General features: G+C 48.1%; 1 protein-coding gene and 1 long non-coding RNA gene across 2 annotated transcripts in view; one reads left to right on the top strand and one right to left on the bottom strand.

Annotated features, from left to right (window-relative positions):
- The window catches only part of Cilp (cartilage intermediate layer protein), a 15,617-nt gene extending 6,360 nt beyond the window's left edge, over positions 1–9,257 (bottom strand). Inside the window, exons 1-6 of the mRNA XM_031343963.1 lie at positions 9,152–9,257; positions 8,523–8,572; positions 7,203–7,360; positions 4,159–4,251; positions 3,259–3,528; positions 330–512 (exon numbers count right to left, since the gene is read on the bottom strand). Of these exons, the coding sequence (XP_031199823.1) occupies positions 330–512; positions 3,259–3,528; positions 4,159–4,251; positions 7,203–7,263 (607 nt within the window). The 5' untranslated portion in view covers positions 7,264–7,360; positions 8,523–8,572; positions 9,152–9,257. The remainder of the gene's footprint in view (positions 1–329; positions 513–3,258; positions 3,529–4,158; positions 4,252–7,202; positions 7,361–8,522; positions 8,573–9,151) is intronic.
- Positions 1–17,193, top strand: part of LOC116072498 — a 47,437-nt gene that overhangs the window by 4,991 nt on the left and 25,253 nt on the right. The gene's annotated exons all lie outside the window — the stretch shown is intronic.

Genomic DNA, 17,193 nt, shown 5'->3' with positions numbered 1-17,193 from the left:
CAAGACAGGGTTTCTCTGCATAGCCCTGGCTGTCCTGCGACTCACGTTGTAGACCAGGGTGGCTTCCATCCTCCCTACCTCAGCCTTGCATGTACAGGGATTAAAAGGCTTGCACTAGCACTGCCCGGTTGCTTTCTTAAGCTGTAATCATTGACAATACACTGTGTTCTTAGCTGTCCTGTGTCTCCCGTCAGAGCAAATGACATGCATAGTTAGGACTCAATGAGTAAACAGGCAACTCAGTCTCACGGTGGTCCTCGTGCTCAGCACACAGGGCTGCTTCAATCCCACCTACCACAGAGGCTCAGTGCCCAGAGGGAGGGAGATACCTGTTGTGCAGGCCTGGCTCATGCAGAGCTGGCCCTCCTCCGTGGCCTCACTGCAGAGCGACACTGTCTGTGCCAAGCAGGTGCGGGTACGGGTCTGGACCCCAGTGTGACCACAAGCAGCTGAGCACTTGCTCCAGGGAGACCAGGAACTCCAGATATGCTCTGTATCTCGTCGCAAGGACCCTACAAGATTGAGACCAGCAGGAGTCACTTTCTCCCCCAGGGGACTGGGTCAGGAAGTCTGGCCTCAAGGTTATATCATCTCTGGTGATGGAGCACAAGGTTCCTATTGATAAATATCAGGGACATTTATATTTATTGCAATGAAGTAAAAATAATATTGAGACAGTCTCATTAACCGAGGCTAGCCTCTAATGTCTGATCCTCCTGCCTCTATCTTCTGAGTACTGTCATTATAAGGAGGCCGGCTACCGTATGTCCAGTTTAGGTGTTGCTGGAGATGAAACCTGTTGCTTTGTGGATGCTAAGCCGGCACTTGACAAACTGAACCACTCCTCGGCCCTACAATGATTTTTTTTCTAACAAGGAAAGTCAAAGTCTTGAAGAGGCAATGGCTTTAAAGCTTGCACAGAGGCAATCCATGGGTGAAAGGTTTTCTTTTTTTTCTTTTTCTTTTTCTTTTTTGTGTGTGTGTGGGGGGGTGGTGGTGCCAGCACTGCTTGTAGGATTATATTGTTGGCAGCCCTAGTGTGAAACAACTACATTCTTCCTGCAGACAGGTTCCCTGGGAATTCAGGGTCTGTAGTTTATAATGACCTGAATAGCCAGACTCTTTCTCTCTAAGGCCTCACCTCGCTTCTACATAGTGTGAATAAAAAGGAGGGCCAACCCTTGCTGTAGAGACCAGCTGGGCTCCTCAACGGCATACAAGCATTACAGGCACCTGGTCCTGCAGCATTAATCTGTACAGACAGGTAGAGCCCCAGGGCTGGGTACCCATCCAGAGTTCAGGCCTGTAGCTGTCTGCTTAATATCTGCACTATTTAGTGCATGGATGGAGCAGGATTTAAAGAACGTAGATTCCAAAACATGGGGATGGTTCACATCCCTGTGTAGCACTTAGCGGTGTAGCTAGTGGACAACAATGTCTTCTCTGAGCCTCCCGTATCCTATTAAGGTAGTGATGCCTCAAAGATCAACTGTCAGGGCTGGACAGTGAGGGCAGCCAGCATCTTGCACACAGAAATTGTAGCAGCAGCTGACATTTAGCCAACCTGGAGTCAACTGCTTCGTTCATTGTCTTACATAATTTTCATCAAAACTCCTATGAATGGAAGGACACACTTGTCTTCCCAGAACTTGGAGACCTGAGGCAGATGAATTTTACAGACTAGCTTGTACTGCATAGTAAGTTTTTGAGGCAACCCTAAACTAAAGTGAGACTTTAAATCAAAATTAAAAAACAAACAAACAACAAACAAAAAGAGGCAGGCAGACCTCTGTGAGTTCAAAGGCCAGTCTGTTCTACAAAAAGAAGGCCAGGGTTGTTACACAGAAAATACCTTGTCTTGAAAAAGCAAAAACAAGTTGGGCAGTGGTGGCGCATGTCTTTAATCCCAGTACTTGGGAGGCAGAGGCAGGCGGATGACAGCCAGGGTTACACAGAGAAAACCCTGTCCCAAAAAAAAAAAAAAAAAAAAAAAAAAAAAAAAGCAAAACCAAAACTTAATTTTTTTTGTTTAACTTGAAACTCTGAAGATACCCTGTTAGGCCTGTCTCACATGTAAGAGGCCAGTAGCAGTCAGGCAGGGGTGGCACTTGTCTTTAATCCCAGCACTCAGGAGGCAGGCAGGCAGGCAGATTTCTGAGTTTGAGGCTAGCCTAAATGGGTTCCAGGACAACCAGGGCTACACAGAAAAATGTCTCAATCCAGAAGTGGTAATCTCCAGGCAAAACAGGAGGATCGTGGCTTCAGGATCAGCCTGGATGGAGGCACAGGACCACAATCCCAGCATCCTGGAGAGATGCAGGAGGGTTAGCAGTTCAAGGATAGCATGGGCTACATAATGATTTCCAGGCCAGCTAAGGTTACATAGTGAGACCCCATCTCTCCCTTTAAAGGGAGAAGGAGGAGGGCAGAGGGAGAAGGATGTAGCTCAAAGAATGCTTGCCTGATACACATAAAGCTCCTCGTTGGAGCCCTAGGCTGTAGGTGGAGTGTTACGTTCCTAAAATCCCAGCACTTGTGGGGTGGGGGTGGGGAGGGTGGGTGGCAGAAGGAGAGTCTGAAGTTCAAGGTCATCCAAGATTACATAGGAAGTCCAAGGCCAGCCTGGGCTCCATGAGCACTGGGTTTGGTTTCACATACTTGTAATACCAGCTACTTGGGAAAGAAAATCAGACAAGGAAGGAAAATCACAAGTTTAAGACCTTCCCAGCAGGGTGGTGGTGGCGGACACCTTTAATCCCAGCCCTTGGGAGGCAGAGGCAGGCGGATTTCTGAGTTCGAGGCCAGCCTGGTCTACAGAGTGAGTTCCAGGACAGCCAGGGCAACGCAGAGAAACCCTGTCTCCAAAAACCAAAAAAAGAAAAAAAAAAAAAAGACCTTCCTGGGCAACTTAGAGAAACCGTATCTCATTATTTAAAATAATAAAATAGTAGAAGGCTAGGATGTTGCTCTGTAGGCTTGCCTATTGTAAGGTCCTGGGTTCAATCCCAGTATCACAAAAATAACAGTTGCACACAGTAAGCTAGAGATTCAAAGCCCAGAAGACTCAGAGCACTGTCTTCCCTACTGAGTCACCAGAATTCAACACAACCAGTTGACCAGAGCAACTCCGGGATCTATCTCACTAAAGATAAGAGGCTGAGAGCGTATGCAGGTATGTGCTGTTCAGACCGTGGCCTCGCCTGCGCCTTCGCAAAGGCTCCTGGGAGGCCAGGGCTGCCTACAGCCATTCAGACTCACCTGGTGGGCAGAGGAAGCGCACTGTATAATTGGAACAGTTCTGGCCTGGTCTCTGCTCCCTGTTGAGGCACCAGAAGCCCTCACGGGGACTGCCATGAACCACCTGGCCAGTGCTGCCCGCGGGCATCCAGTCAGTGGTCCGGGCCTCTAGCCGCAGGGGACGGGCACACACACGCTCTCCATAGTAGAAGCGAATGGCATCCAGTCGTTCATAGTCACCCTGACCACCTGGGTGGTCGATGTTAAACCAAGTTGTCCACTCTCCAGGACCTGAGAGACAGAGCCAGGTTGAGGAGGAACCATCCCTGAATAGCAGGTGAACTCCAGCTATCCTTTCCTGATGCATCCCTGGTGCCCTCCTGCTTCTGCTCAATCCCCACTTCCCACATCCCACACCACCCCTTATGTCTCTAGCAACTCTCCAGTCCTTCCTTTCTCACAATTTGGAGCCCTCCATTGCAGCTCTCTTCAGTCTGGTGGACCATGCCAGTGAGTTTTCTGTCTAATCTCTCTTTTCTCCCATTCTAGCCCTCCCCCCTTTCTAACACTGTGCATGGGGCAAGCTTTTCCCATGTGGTTTGAGCCACAGCATTCCCTGGCATTAAAAAGCTCTTAGCCAGGCAGTTAGGGCGTTGGTGAGACTCCTGTGCTATTTCTACACCCTCATCTACCCCTTTGTTCCCCACCAGCTCTAGCACGTAAACACCCCATTTCTGGAATACATCAGGCAGCCTCCTGACTCTGAGCTTTCTTCTACTCCATCTGGAGAGAACAGTCAAGTGTCTGGTTAAAATGAAGTTTCCAGGAAATCCTAACATCCTGAACCCGGGCTTCAGAGACTTACCCAGCAAGCTCAGCAAAGACCTCATCCCAACCCTCCCCGATCCAGTGGCGACTCACTCTCCTGGGTGTCAGAAGGCTTGGCAAGGGTCTTAGGGGTCCTCTTCACAGGCTGGACTCTTCTCACTGACTGGGTAAGCACCGTCTGTCTCCCTGTAGGACAGAAGAAGAGAAGCCAGGGCTCACAGGGCTTGAAGATGAAGAGGAAGGTCAGGAGAAGTGGATGTAGCATGAACCCTAAGCACGGGCCCAGATCCCCACTCCGCCACTCACTGCTGTAAAACTCCCAAAAGCTTTGTTTCTTAGCCTGTTTCCCATAAACACACACTGAGGCTGGCATGGAGGACATGCTTGACAATCGGTAATTCCCTTTTCAGTATTTCTAGAAATGGATGAACAGCTAGACCTGACAATACATCATTACATGCATGTAATCTTAGCACCTGGGAGCTATAAGCTGGAAGGTTAGAGGTTCAAGGATAGCCTCTGCTATATAGTAAGTTCCAGGCCAGCCTAAGCTACATGAAACCCTGCCAGACAGAGAGACAGACAGACAGACAGACAGACAGAAGAGAAAAAAGAAAAGGAGGCCAAGCATAGTGGTGCATGCCTTTAATGGCAGCACTTAGGAGTACCAGGCTACATAGTGAGACTCCATCTCCAAAAAAAATGAAGAAAAGGAAAGAAGGGAGGATAAACAGGTATAAAGGGGGGATCAGAGAGGGCAAAGGTAATTAATTTGAGTAAGATGTACCATACACATGATGACATAATAACATAATGAAACCCATTACATAAACAGATACTTCGGTCAGAGACTTCTGCCAGAGAGTCTGTATGGGGCTTTATTTTCCTTTCCTATAAAGGGGAAACGAATTCCCTCTCATAGGGTGCTGCTGGCCTGAGGGTCCAATGAAATGAGACACCAACGTCTCTCAAGAGAGCTGTGCACTCTGCTGTTTTTTTTTTTTTTTAAGATTTATTTATTTACTTTACATATATGAGTACACTGTAGCTGTACTGATCATTGTGAGCCATCATGTGGTTGCTGGGAATTTGAATTTAGGACCTCTGCTTGCTCCAATCAACCCTGCTCGCTCTGGCTTAAAGATCTACTTATTATTATATCTAAGTACACACACCAGAAGAGGGCGTCAGATCTCATTAGGATAGTTGTGAGCCACCATGTGGTTGGTGGGATTTGAACTCATGACCTTCGGAAGACCAGTCAGTGCTCTTAACCGCTGAGGCATCTCTCCAGCCCCATCTGCCACCGTTTCTTAACTAACTCAGGCAGGCTGTTTAACCCACCTAACCCTGTCTACTCTCTCTTTTATAAAAGAGGATGGTTGCCGGGCAGTGATGGCACACGCCTTTAATCCCAGCACTTGGGAGGCAGAGGCAGGCAGATTTCTGAGTTTGAGGCCAGCCTGGTCTACAGAGTAAGTTCCAGGACAGCAAGGCTATACAGAGAAACCCTGTCTCAAAAAACCAAAAAACAAAACAAAACAAAACAAAAACAAAGAAAACACTTAGAATGGTGTTTCTAAGCCTATAGGTTGCAACCCTTTGGGGGTTTTGCATATTAGATATTCTGCATACCTTATATTAACATCACAATTCATAACAAAATCACAGTTATGAGATAGCAACAAAAATCATTGTATGGTTGGGGGTCACCATAACCAGAGGAACTGTATTAAAGGGAAGGTTGAGAAGCACCACCTCAGAACACTGTCTAGCATACTAAGTAAATGTTAGCTCTTCTAGCTCAGCGCCTGGCAAAGAGTGGAAGTCCCTTTCCCTTGACGCGTTGGCACCGAGATCCACCATCCCACAAAGGACTCAATGAACTAACTGGGCTGCGGTCTTTATTGTTCCGACCTGAGGATGAGCAGAGAGTCCTCGGGACAGGGGCAGCCTTCTCCAGCCCTTCTCTATGTAAAGCTGGGGTGAAGACTCCAGAAGCAGGAGAAGAGAGAGCAGAGGCCTGCAAAAGCTTTGAAAGGCAATTAACTCCCAGGCAAGGAGCCAAGTCAGAATTCTCTATGCTGCTTAATTGGGGTGATGGGAGCCCGTTTAATCAACCTAATCTGATTTCCCCTCAGATGGCTGAATGTTAATCATCTTCACAAACAGCAGCTGCCAAGGTGGAAAGGGCTAGGCAGGAGGTGGGCACACACAGGGCTGGCACAGTGCAAGGGCTGCCTTTGTTCCTGTTTCTGTGGCCAGGAGCCTGCGGGGCATACCGCTTTAAAAGAGGCTTGTGAGTGCTCTGCATTAGCCCTCTAATTAGAACCAAGGGGAGGCAGGCCAAGGAGATGGAAGAGTGAGAGATCTCCAAAGAGTGAGTGCAGCAGCTCAGCAGCTCCAGCAGGCACCTTCTCTCTGATCTTCCAGTCATCGGAGTATGGGAGCAGAGGGCAAGGAAACCAGAAGGGTTTCTGTGTGTCCATCAAATCTGGCTTCGGGGTATAAAGAAAACTGAGTTTTCTTGCCAGAAGAATTTTCTTTCTTTTTCTTTTTTCTTTTTCTTTTTGTTTTGTTTTTCAAGACAGGGTTTCTCTGTGTAGCCCTGGCTGTCCTGGAACTCACTCTGTAGACCAGGCTGGCCTCGAACTCAGAAATCCGCCTGTCTCTGCCCCCCAAGTGCTGGGATTAAAGGCATTCGCCACCACTGCCCGGCCATAGGAAGAATTTTCATGCGACTGAAAACGGACCAACCTGAAACTTGGTTCTGGGAATGTCACAGTTCCCCTGTGACTCCCCCTTCTCTTTTTCCTTTCCTTTTCTTTTCTTTTTTCTTTTTTTTTTGCTCTGGCTACCAGAAAGCTTAGACTTAAATCTAGTACGCAGGGGCAGAACCTTTCCTATCTTTCTTTTTCCCTCCCCAGGAGTGGCTATTCACTTCGCCTGTTTGATTCTGTTCTATGAATTTCAATACTAAGAACAATCTCAAATTTGAAATGGAAACAGGATACAAACTGTCAAACAGCCTCAAGTCTTCAGGCCAGGCAGATGCATGGACAGTTGGGTCCCAGAACAGAAATAACTTCACTGTGGCAAGCAGATGCTATGGGAGCAAGCAGAGACTTGGTGCATACCCAGCACAGTGGTGACCTCAAGAACCAGGAACCAGAGTAGCCAGGTCTTGATTGCTGCCATCTCTCCCTCAGGCCCCGTAGAAATGTCACAGATAGGTGACACTGCTTCACAAAGTTGGACCTGTGGTTCCCCGGGGATGTTTCATAGAGCCAATGATCTGCGAAGAAGCAAAGGGTATCATATCCCACACTCCTGAATCACTTTTATTTTTGAGATGTGGTCTTCTGTAGCCCAGGTTGGCCTCAAATTCATGCGTACACAAAGATAACCTTGAACTTGTGATTCTCTGGCCTCCGTCTTCTGAGTGCTGAGACTACGGGTTTGTACACTGGCGTTACGTGATGCTAGGGATGAAACGCAAGCAGGCATTTCAAGCTAGGCAAGCAGGCTACCAACTGAGCTACATCCCAAGCCTGGGTCACATCTCTTACCGCTCCAGTAGACATAGCTTTAGACCTGTCTAGGATGAAGGGAAGGGTCTTACGGAAGGACAGGTGCTTGAACTAACAAACTGAGCTGCTTGGGAGACATAGGAATTGAGGATCTGAATCCAAACAAGCAGGACCCAGGTTCTAAAACTGCCAGGTTCCACGGCACACAGCCCACAAGGGAGGACAGAGATAAGGAAGTCCCTGACAGTAAGAGGCTTACTTCCCGCAGCTGCTGGGTAACTTCCTGATCAATTTCAAGCCCCAGACTTTTGTTCTGGCTACCCTTTAATGGGGCTCACAGTTTTGCGTAGGTGGCTACATATTAAGACCGTGCAGTACTGGCCCCAGCCACAGTGAGCCCTCTTAGGGTGGGCAGGCAGGCTGAAAGCCACCAATGCTTCAGCCGAACCACCTCTAAGAGGACATTCCCAGACATGCATCGGCCACAGCTGGATCCCATTCTGGCCTGCTTGTTTGCAACCTGGCTAGGAGCACCATATCCAGGAGCCAGCTAAAGAGAACTGAATGGGTGTGTAGTGAGCACCCAGGGCTCCCAATAACCGGGAACATGGAGTTAGGGCTACAGGAGTAGGGAGAAGAAAACATGCCAAGAAATAATGTTAAAGAACCACGGGGTGGACATGGTGGCCCAGGCTCCTTCTCAGCTGGGTATTTTTCTCCCCCAGAGTTAGGGCCAACCCAGAATTTAATCTAAAAAATTACTCCAATGAGTAGGATTCCCAAGTGCAATCCCAGCCCTTGGGATACTGAGGTAAGTAGATTGCTGTGAGCTGGAGGCCAGCCTGAGCTACTATAGTGCATTACAGGATAGCCTTGGCTATCTAGCCAGAGCAAGACTCTCTCTTTTAAAAAAAAAAAAAAAGTTACCTTTAATCACTAAGTCCGGTGCAGAGAAAAGGGAAGAAGATGTCTCCTTTCTGGAAGAAAAAGATCCTTTGAGTTTTTGTATGTCTCCAGAGACAAGCACATCCACAGTGCAGACTGTCTCACCCTGAGACCACTATACCAGTTGGTTCAAGCTACTCCAAGCTCCAAGGCTCTGAGCAGACCTAAACAGCCAGATCCAGCTCTTAAGTCTGTGGAAGAGGCCAGGGTGGCCTGAGGCACCTTGTGGAAAAGCCATTTCCCATCTGGCAGCCAGCAGAGAGGCTCTCTACAGCCCACCATTTCCTCCGAAGAGGCCTGACTCTCAGGCTACCCAAGCGGATGTTCCCTGGAGTTCCCGGACAGTGCACAGTGGCTGGCCACGGGAGGAAAAGATATAGAGACCAAGATGGGGCCACTTGGGGGGCATTGTGACTTCAGGTAAGCAAGGCTGAGGGAAGACTTTGGATAATGAGGAGCAAAAGAGAATGAAGCAGAAAGAGGCATCTTTTTTTTTCTTTTTTGTGGTTAGCCAGCAAAGAAAGAACAATGAGGTATCTAGGGATGGGGGTAGGAGCAGAGCCAGGTAGTGAGACACAGGGATGGGGTAAGAGATTGGGTTTGGAGCTCACCGTGTCCTGAACAAGACTCTTAGCTGGGGGTCCAAGACTTCTTCACCTCTCCAGCAGTCCTGCCGTCTTATATAGCACAGCTGGTGGCTCAGCCCGTGGCAGCCAGCCACGAAGCAGCAACAGCAGCAGCAACAGTGAAACCAGATCTGAGCGTGAGGCTCCCTCCCTTCCCCACATCTCCAGCAATTCTCAGGGGCAAGAACTTAACATCAAGATCCTTAGGGATATGGGGGTGTGGTGGGGGAGGATGCCACAGAGCAGTGGTGACCCAAGTGGGCCACAGCCTGGGCGGCACAGTCTATATCAGAGAGACAGGGATCAGGAGGGAGACAGGATATAGGACTCAGTCCTGGGAAAGGGCTAAGGAGAATTCTCCATCTGAGCAGTATTTTATAGCTTGGGATGGTGTGAGCTGGTCTAAGCTTTGTCTGCTGACCCTCCACATGCCCCAGCTGGCCAGCCTATGCACAACAAGGTCTTAACACTTACTCTGAAACTCTTTGGCACATAAGTCACCGCAGCTTCTGTGGAAGGGTATGCTTGGGTCTCTACTGGGCACTGACTCAGCTTCTCTGGCCTTTGAAGGAGCACTCAGGGACCCTAGGAAGGGATGAGGGACAAAGGCTATAAGGTACAGGATGTCACCTGGAAAGAATGATTCATTCTTTTTTTGTTTGTTTGTTTTTTGTTCTTGTTTTTTTGAGACACGGTTGCTGTCCTGGAACTCACTCTGTAGACCAGGCTGGCCTCGAACTCAGAAATCCACCTGCCTCTGCCTCCCAAGTGCTGGGATTAAAGGCGTGCACCACCACTGCCCAGTCGAATGGTTCATTTTTATTTCTCTCTCCACTTCCATTTGTGTGCCTCCCCACACCCACTGAGACTCTGTAAGATGTGTGTGTGTGTGTGTATGTGTGTGTGTATATGTGTGTGTATATGTACGTGTATATGTGTGTGTATATGTATGTGTGTGTATATATGTGTGTGTGTATGTGTGTGTATATGTATGTGTGTATATATATGTGTATATGTGTGTCTGTGTGTATATATGTGTGTATATGTATGTGTGTGTATATGTGTATATGTGTGTCTGTGTGTATATGTGTGTGTGTATATGTATGTGTGTGTGTGTGTGTGTATGTCTACCTGCAAGCCTTACCCACAGGTGACTAAACTGCTGCCTGAAGTTTAAGGCTTCTCAGCCTGAAGCTGCCTACTGTCTTAGGCCATGGCTAGGATATCTAACTTCGGAACCATCATAACCAGCTATAAGGAAATGGGGATGGAGTTCCATTAGCAGAGCATTTGCCTAACATTAACAATCCAACTGCATAGACTAGGTATGTTGGGACATACCTGTAATCACAGAACTTAGAGATGGAGACAGGAGAACCTGGAGTACAAGATCATTCTCGGGCTCAGCTGTTAAGAGCACTTGACTGCTCTTCTGAAGGTCCTGAGTTCAAATCCCAGCAACCACATGGTGGCTCACAACCATCTGATGCCCTGATGCCCTCTTCTGGTACGTCTGAAAACAGCTACAGTGTACTTACATATAATAAATAAATCTTAAAAAAAAAAAAAATAGCCAGCCAATGGTGGTGCACGCCTTTAATTCTAGCACTTGGGAGGCAGAGGCAGGCAGATTTCTGAGTTCGAGGCCAGCCTGGTCTACAAAGTGAGTTCCAGGATAGGCAGAGCTATACAGAGAAACCCTTTCTCGAAAAAACAAAAGACAAAACAAAACAAAAAATCATTCTCAGCTATATGGGGAGTATTAATCTACTTAATCTAGCCTGGGCTATATGAGTTCTTGTCTCAAACCCCCCCACACACACACACACAAGTCACCACTCAGGAGCCTGGGGGTGGTGGAAGTATACACCTTCAAATCTCAGCACCCAGGAGCCAGAGGCAGGAAGATATCTGTGAGTTTGAGGCCAGCCCAGTCTACAAATTGATTCCAGGATAGCCAGGGCTCTGTTAGAAACCTCATCTCGGGGGTGGGGGTGGGGGCATTTACTGTTCTTCCGGAAGACCGATCTTCTTTTCCCGGTATCCAAATCAGGCAGTTCACAATCACCTGTAACTGCAGTTTCAGGGCATCCAACACCCTCTGGCTTCCATGAACACCAGACACGCACATGGTGCGCATGTACTCATGCAGGCACATGCACACATACATTTAAGGGGGAAAAAAATACAGGTTTCTTGGCTCCATCCCCAGAGTTTCTAACTCAGAACATGAGACTTGGTTTTGCTATGGAGCTGGTGGTCCTCAGACCACATTTTGAGAGTTTGGTTAAAAAAACAGTGTGGTGGCGCATGCCTTTAATCCCAGCACTTGGGAGGCAGAGGCAGGCGGATTTCTGAGTTCAAGGCCAGCCTGGTCTACAGAGTGAGTTCCAGGACAGCCAGGGGTATGCAGAGAAACCCTGTCTCAACCTCACCCCCCAAAAAAAAGAACCCCAGCCAGAAGTAGAAGATAAGAAGGGGTTCTCCTGAATCCTGCCTCATGTCACAGCCTCATCCAGGTGGCCTGGGTGGGCTGCCTGTCCCAGGCCAACACATGGAGGTGGATTCCTTCCACAGCAAGGAATAAGGTCACTCTCAAAGTCTGACTGAGCTCTTCTTCACAGGAAGTGGCTAGCTCAGCTGGATAGTGGGAGGCCACAAGAAGGACGTTGTATTAGTTAAATTTCACGTTGTTGGGGCCAAGATAAGAACAACTTAAGAGAGACCGGGTTTCTTTTGGCTTGCAGTATAAGAATGTACAGTCCATCACGGCAGGGAAGGCATGGCAGCAGGAACTTGAGGTGGCTGGTCACATCAGGAAGCAGAAAGACGGATGCTACTGCTTAACCGCTTTTTCTCTATTTAGTCCAGGATCCATGCCATGGAATGATACCTCCTACATTCAGTGTGGGACTTGTCTTAATTAACTCTCACTTCAGAAACTTCCTCAGACACATGCCCAGAGGCTTGTCGCCTAAGTGAGTTCAGATCCTGTAAGCTTGACAGTATTAACCACCACAGGCATATCGCTGCACTCAGAGGATCAGGTCCCACGATCCTCCCACAGCAGGACAGATCCTCTCATCAGTAGTGTGTGGATGTGCATGCTCATGCCTTCTTGTATCTCTCCCTTCTTCGGTGTGTAAGCAGAAGCTCAGAAACTGGGCTTCTTCTGGAATTCATCTGGGACAATGGGCTGAGAGGAGAGACAGAGCTCTGGAGTTGATATAGGACACAGATCTGCTTGGCTTGTTCTTATGGAGCCTGGTTTCTAGTCCAGCACCCAGACCTTAGCCAACAGGCACTGTAGTTGTGGCTGGCTCCAGTCTGGCCCAATTCATCAGAGCCAATTCATGAAGTGGCTTCAGCCAAAGCTTGGGTTTTTTATTTTGGCTTTGTTTCTTTGAGATAGGGTTTCTCTGTGAACCCTGGCTATCTTGGCCTAACTCACTAGACCAGACTAGCCTCAAACTCAGAGATCCACTTGTCTCTGTCTCCTGGGTGCTGGGATTAAAGACCTGGGCCACTACCACCCAACTAGGCTTGTTTTTGTTGTTGCTGTTATAACCCCAGACTAGCCTCAAACTTGTTTTGTAGCCCAGGATGACCTTGCATTCCTGATCTTTCTGCCTCATCTCCAGTGTGTTGCAATTACAGGAGTGTGCCATGTAGGTTTATGCAGTGATAGTAATCGAACCCAGTGCCTGGCGCATATCTGGCAAGCACTCAACCAACTGAGCCACATCCTCAGTCCTCAGCTCAGACTCTGACAGTATGAAATGAATAAAGCCCATGTGAATAGTCTGAGGAAAAGACAGATGGAGACCTGGCTACAATCATTAAAATAAAGGGCAGGTGAAAGAGAAGAACTTGGGATTCAGAAGTCTCGTCCTGGTCCTACAACTCATTCTGATGTGTGGCCGTGGATTAGCAGCATACCCAGCAATCCTGAGCCTCTTTATCTCCAACCTTGCTAAGAGCTTTGGGCTGAGTGAGCGTCTGGTCCTTCCAGCTCTAGGGTAGAACAGCAAGGTCTGTTCACACATGGAGAGCAAACACAGCAGGCATGAGAGAAGGGGAGACATGACCTATCAAGGAGCTGTGCTGTGGGGCAGGAGGCTTGCCAGAAAAGCAGTGTGACTACTGAGGTTGGATTTTAGTAAGATAGACAGAGAGGAGAAGAAGGCATGGAATCCCTGGGCCCTCCCCCAGCTCCTGCCCCTCCATTCCCCCATAGGCCTTTCTTTTCCTCAAGGGAGACAGCTGTGAGCTACACAAAACTAGACTTCAGGAATCTGAGCCTTCCCAATCCTCTCCAAGATCTCCTCCCATGGAAGAGACTGCTGCCGCAGCCAGGACCCCAGGACAGAAGGTCTTGGGAGGTGGCCACAGGCCTGAACTATCCAAGGCTTGGTCTGGATGGGTCAGCCATCTGGGACCTCCGCAAGCCAAGCTTGTCTGCACTCAGCTCCAATCCTCTGCTTGGAACACACTGGAAATTCATTTATCACCCCTACTCCTGCCCAGGCAGCAGCAGAGTATGGGACCCAGCTTAGCTGGTCTTCTGAGGCCAAAACCTATGGTCAAGGATCCCCACTCTGCTGTTGGGGAAGAAGCTTGTCAGGGAAGGTGGGGGTGGGCTGGTCCTGATGACACTAGAGGATGGTGTTGATCTGTCTCTAACAGTCTTTGATCCTCCACCCCTTCACTAGAACTCCACCCCGCCATGGTTGCTGTCCTGTGGCCTGAGGAGGCTTTACAGATTCTGTCCCTCCTGTCACTGCCCCCCAGGATGCTAGGAGAATAGATGCTCACCACCTGGCCCGCCCTGTTTTATGCAGTGCTAAGGCTCAAACCCAGAGCTTCCTGCATACAAAGCAAGCTCTATCAACTGACACAGCCCCAGGCCTTACTTTATTTTTTAAGATGAAGTCTTATACTTCAGCTCAGTCTGGCTTTGGACTTGTATCAGTCTTGACCCAATCTCCCAGGTGCTGGGATTACAGGCATATATCATCAGGCTTCTGAAATTACATCCAGGCACACAGACACTGTCTTAAGAACTGTTCTCTCTCCCTGTGTTGTTTTTTTTTTTAAGAATTATTATTTTTTTTGTTTTGTTTTATGTATGGGTGTCCTATCTGCATATACACCTACATGCTAGGAGAGGGCATCAGACCACACTATAGATGGTTGTGGAGATTCAGCTCAGCAGCTCTGGAAGAGCACCCAGTGCTCTTTAACCAACCACTGAGCCATCTCTCCAGCCCCTTCTCCCCGTCTTAACTGCTTTGTGGAAAAAAAAACCTTCCTGTTTTTTTGTTCAAGGAGGCGTCAGTCTGCATTTTCCAAAAGTGGCTTCCATTATAGCACCCTTTTTCTTTGGTTTTGGTTCTGGTTTGCTGATAGGGTTCTCTGGGTAGCCCTGACTGTCCTGGAACTCTGTAGACCAGGCTGGCCTCCAATTCAGACCTCAGCCTTCCTCTGCCTCCGGAGTGCTGGGACTAAAGCCTTGTGAGTGACTCCACTACTCCACCTCAAGATGTAGAGTTGAATTTCTCACACCTCGAGTCTAAAGTGGCCTCACGACATCCCTGTTGTACAGCTTCCTCTCTGGGGTCATTTAGTATGGTGGTTCTCAACCTTCCAAAGGCTGTGACCCTCTAATACAGTTCTTGTTGTGGTGACTCCCAACTATAAAGTTATTTTTGCTGCTACCTCCTAGCTGTAGTTTTGCTACCATTATGAATTGCAATGTAAATACTCATGTTTTCTGATGGTCTTAGGTGACCCTAAAGGGGTCAAACGAAAGCCATGAGAACCACTGCTCTAGGGAGATCCAACTGCTATGTAAGAAGTCAAGTCTAATTACCATCAGACCATTCATTGTACCAAAGTAGCCCAGTGTGGCAGCTCTTGTCAACAGACCCCACTGAGCCCAGCTTCCAGACATCACCGCCAAGGCTGCAGTTGAGTGATGTTGTCTTGGGGCTTCTTATACCAGTTCATCCACCAGCGGAGTTTCATTAAGTGGGCTTGTTAATGCCTCAAAGAACACAATTGGAACTGTAAACATGTTGAGTAGCTCTTCGGACACCTGAACTCATGTGCACATAGCCACTCAGATACATACATACATATATACATATACAAATATACAAATAAAAATTAATTTTAAAAAGTTTAAGGGGATAGACAGATGGCTCAGCAGTTAAGACCCAGATTTGATTCATAACTACCAAAGGTGGCTCACAATCATCTGTAACTCTAGTTCCAGGAATCTGATACCCTCTTTTGTCTTCTAAGAGCAGCAAGCATACAAACATACATACAGGCAAAACATTCCTATAAATTTTAAAAAGTTTTAAGACTGTAAGAACACACTTGGGCCTGGAGAGATGGCTCAGTGGCTAAGAGTGCTGATCTTAGAGAAGACTGGAGTTCAGTTCTGATAAATCAATCAGACAGTTCACAACTGTCTATACCACACATCTGACCTCTGTGGGCACCCACACATGGCATTCCATTCCATGGACATGTAGACATACACATGTTAAATAAATAGTTAAAAAAAAAAAACAATTGTCTATAAAACCAAGGAGTATTCAAAATGGAGGAAAGAAAGAGGAAAGAGAATAATCATCCAGTCAAGTCCTGCATGAACTCTTGAGCTACTGAGTCTGTCGGGCATAATAAACAGTTATCATATACGGCAATGGGCTGGGGTCATTTGTTCCATAGTGACAGTTTCCTGGAACAGAGGCTGGCTCCATGTCATCTCCCAGTAGTTTCAAGACCCCTTCTAGCATGTCTCAGATCTCCTGAGCAATCATCTCACTAAAATGCCCTCGAAAAGAGGGCTGGAGAGATGGCTGCATGTTCAGAGCGCTGGCAGCTTTGGCAGAGGACCTAGGGTGGGTTCCCTTCACACTCCCTCAGGCTCCCGTGTTTCTCCTGCAGTTTAAGTGGGGAGGCTCAGTCCATGGGCCTGCATCTGTATGTAAATCTTTCCCCAAACACACAGAGACACTTCCAAGAACACAGACTCAGACTCTAGATTTCTGAGATTGCCTTCAATTTTCTATTAATAGTCTTGCTCCAAGATCTGCCCTTTCCTCAGGCTAAGCCAGTGGTCCCTCTTCTGTCCCACAATTCCTGAGCACTCCTCCAGAAGAACTGTAGTCACATCATACTGACATGGTTTTCCTGGCTTGCCCCTCGATAGTGAGAGGCCCCACAGAAAAAAAACACCTTGGCATTCTTGCCATTCATACCTGAAGCTCAGAATATGTGTGGAGTGAGCTAGCCTGGCCTCTCCCTCCCTCCACTGAGATAGCCCATGAACCATTGCCCACATTACTGTGTTCTTTGCCTTTCCCAGAGTATGGGATAAACCAAACCTAACAGAACCAGAGATTTCTCTCAAGTCAACGTAGCAAGGCCTACCTTTGGCCCAGGAGAGGTTTGGGCTATTCCTGAAGATACAGATGGCCCTGGGGGATACAGGGTGTGGGTGGCTGGTAGTTGAGCCCCTGAAAACCCCTGGGTCCTCAATAACAAGGATGTTCCCTCCTTTTCTCTGTACTTTCTGGCTCTGGCACGAACCTCATTGGCGCCATTGGACTTTTAATATTTTCCATTCCTAGCTGTTAGACAACATTTCACCTCAAAAATGCTTCCTCCCCGTCACCAAAGGGGTGTGCCTTTCCAGTGAGAGGAACCCAGGATTGAACCAGGAGAGGTGACCTCTCCACACTCTAGGCCTTGGAGCAGTCACAATGTAGCCTTAGAAAGAGAGGTGCCAGAAATGGACTGAGTTCCCAGGCTGCCCGAAGGCTTCACGGTCCCACAAGGAGCATAGATTCTGTGACTCTGCTCCATCTGAAACCCCGGCCACACCCATCCCATCTAGTCTCTGACCTTGGCATGTGTTTCTGCCTCTGTGAGCTGCATCTGTCTCATGGGGAGATCCACAATGCTTATTTTGCCAGGCGTTTGTGAGGCTCTCAGACCACAAGGTTTGGTCA

The sequence above is a fragment of the Mastomys coucha genome, unplaced genomic scaffold (assembly GCF_008632895.1).
Source record: "Mastomys coucha isolate ucsf_1 unplaced genomic scaffold, UCSF_Mcou_1 pScaffold23, whole genome shotgun sequence".
NCBI lineage: Eukaryota > Metazoa > Chordata > Mammalia > Rodentia > Muridae > Mastomys > Mastomys coucha.
The sequence above is the reverse complement of the archived record's forward strand: the minus strand, read 5'-3'. Positions and strand labels throughout refer to the sequence as shown.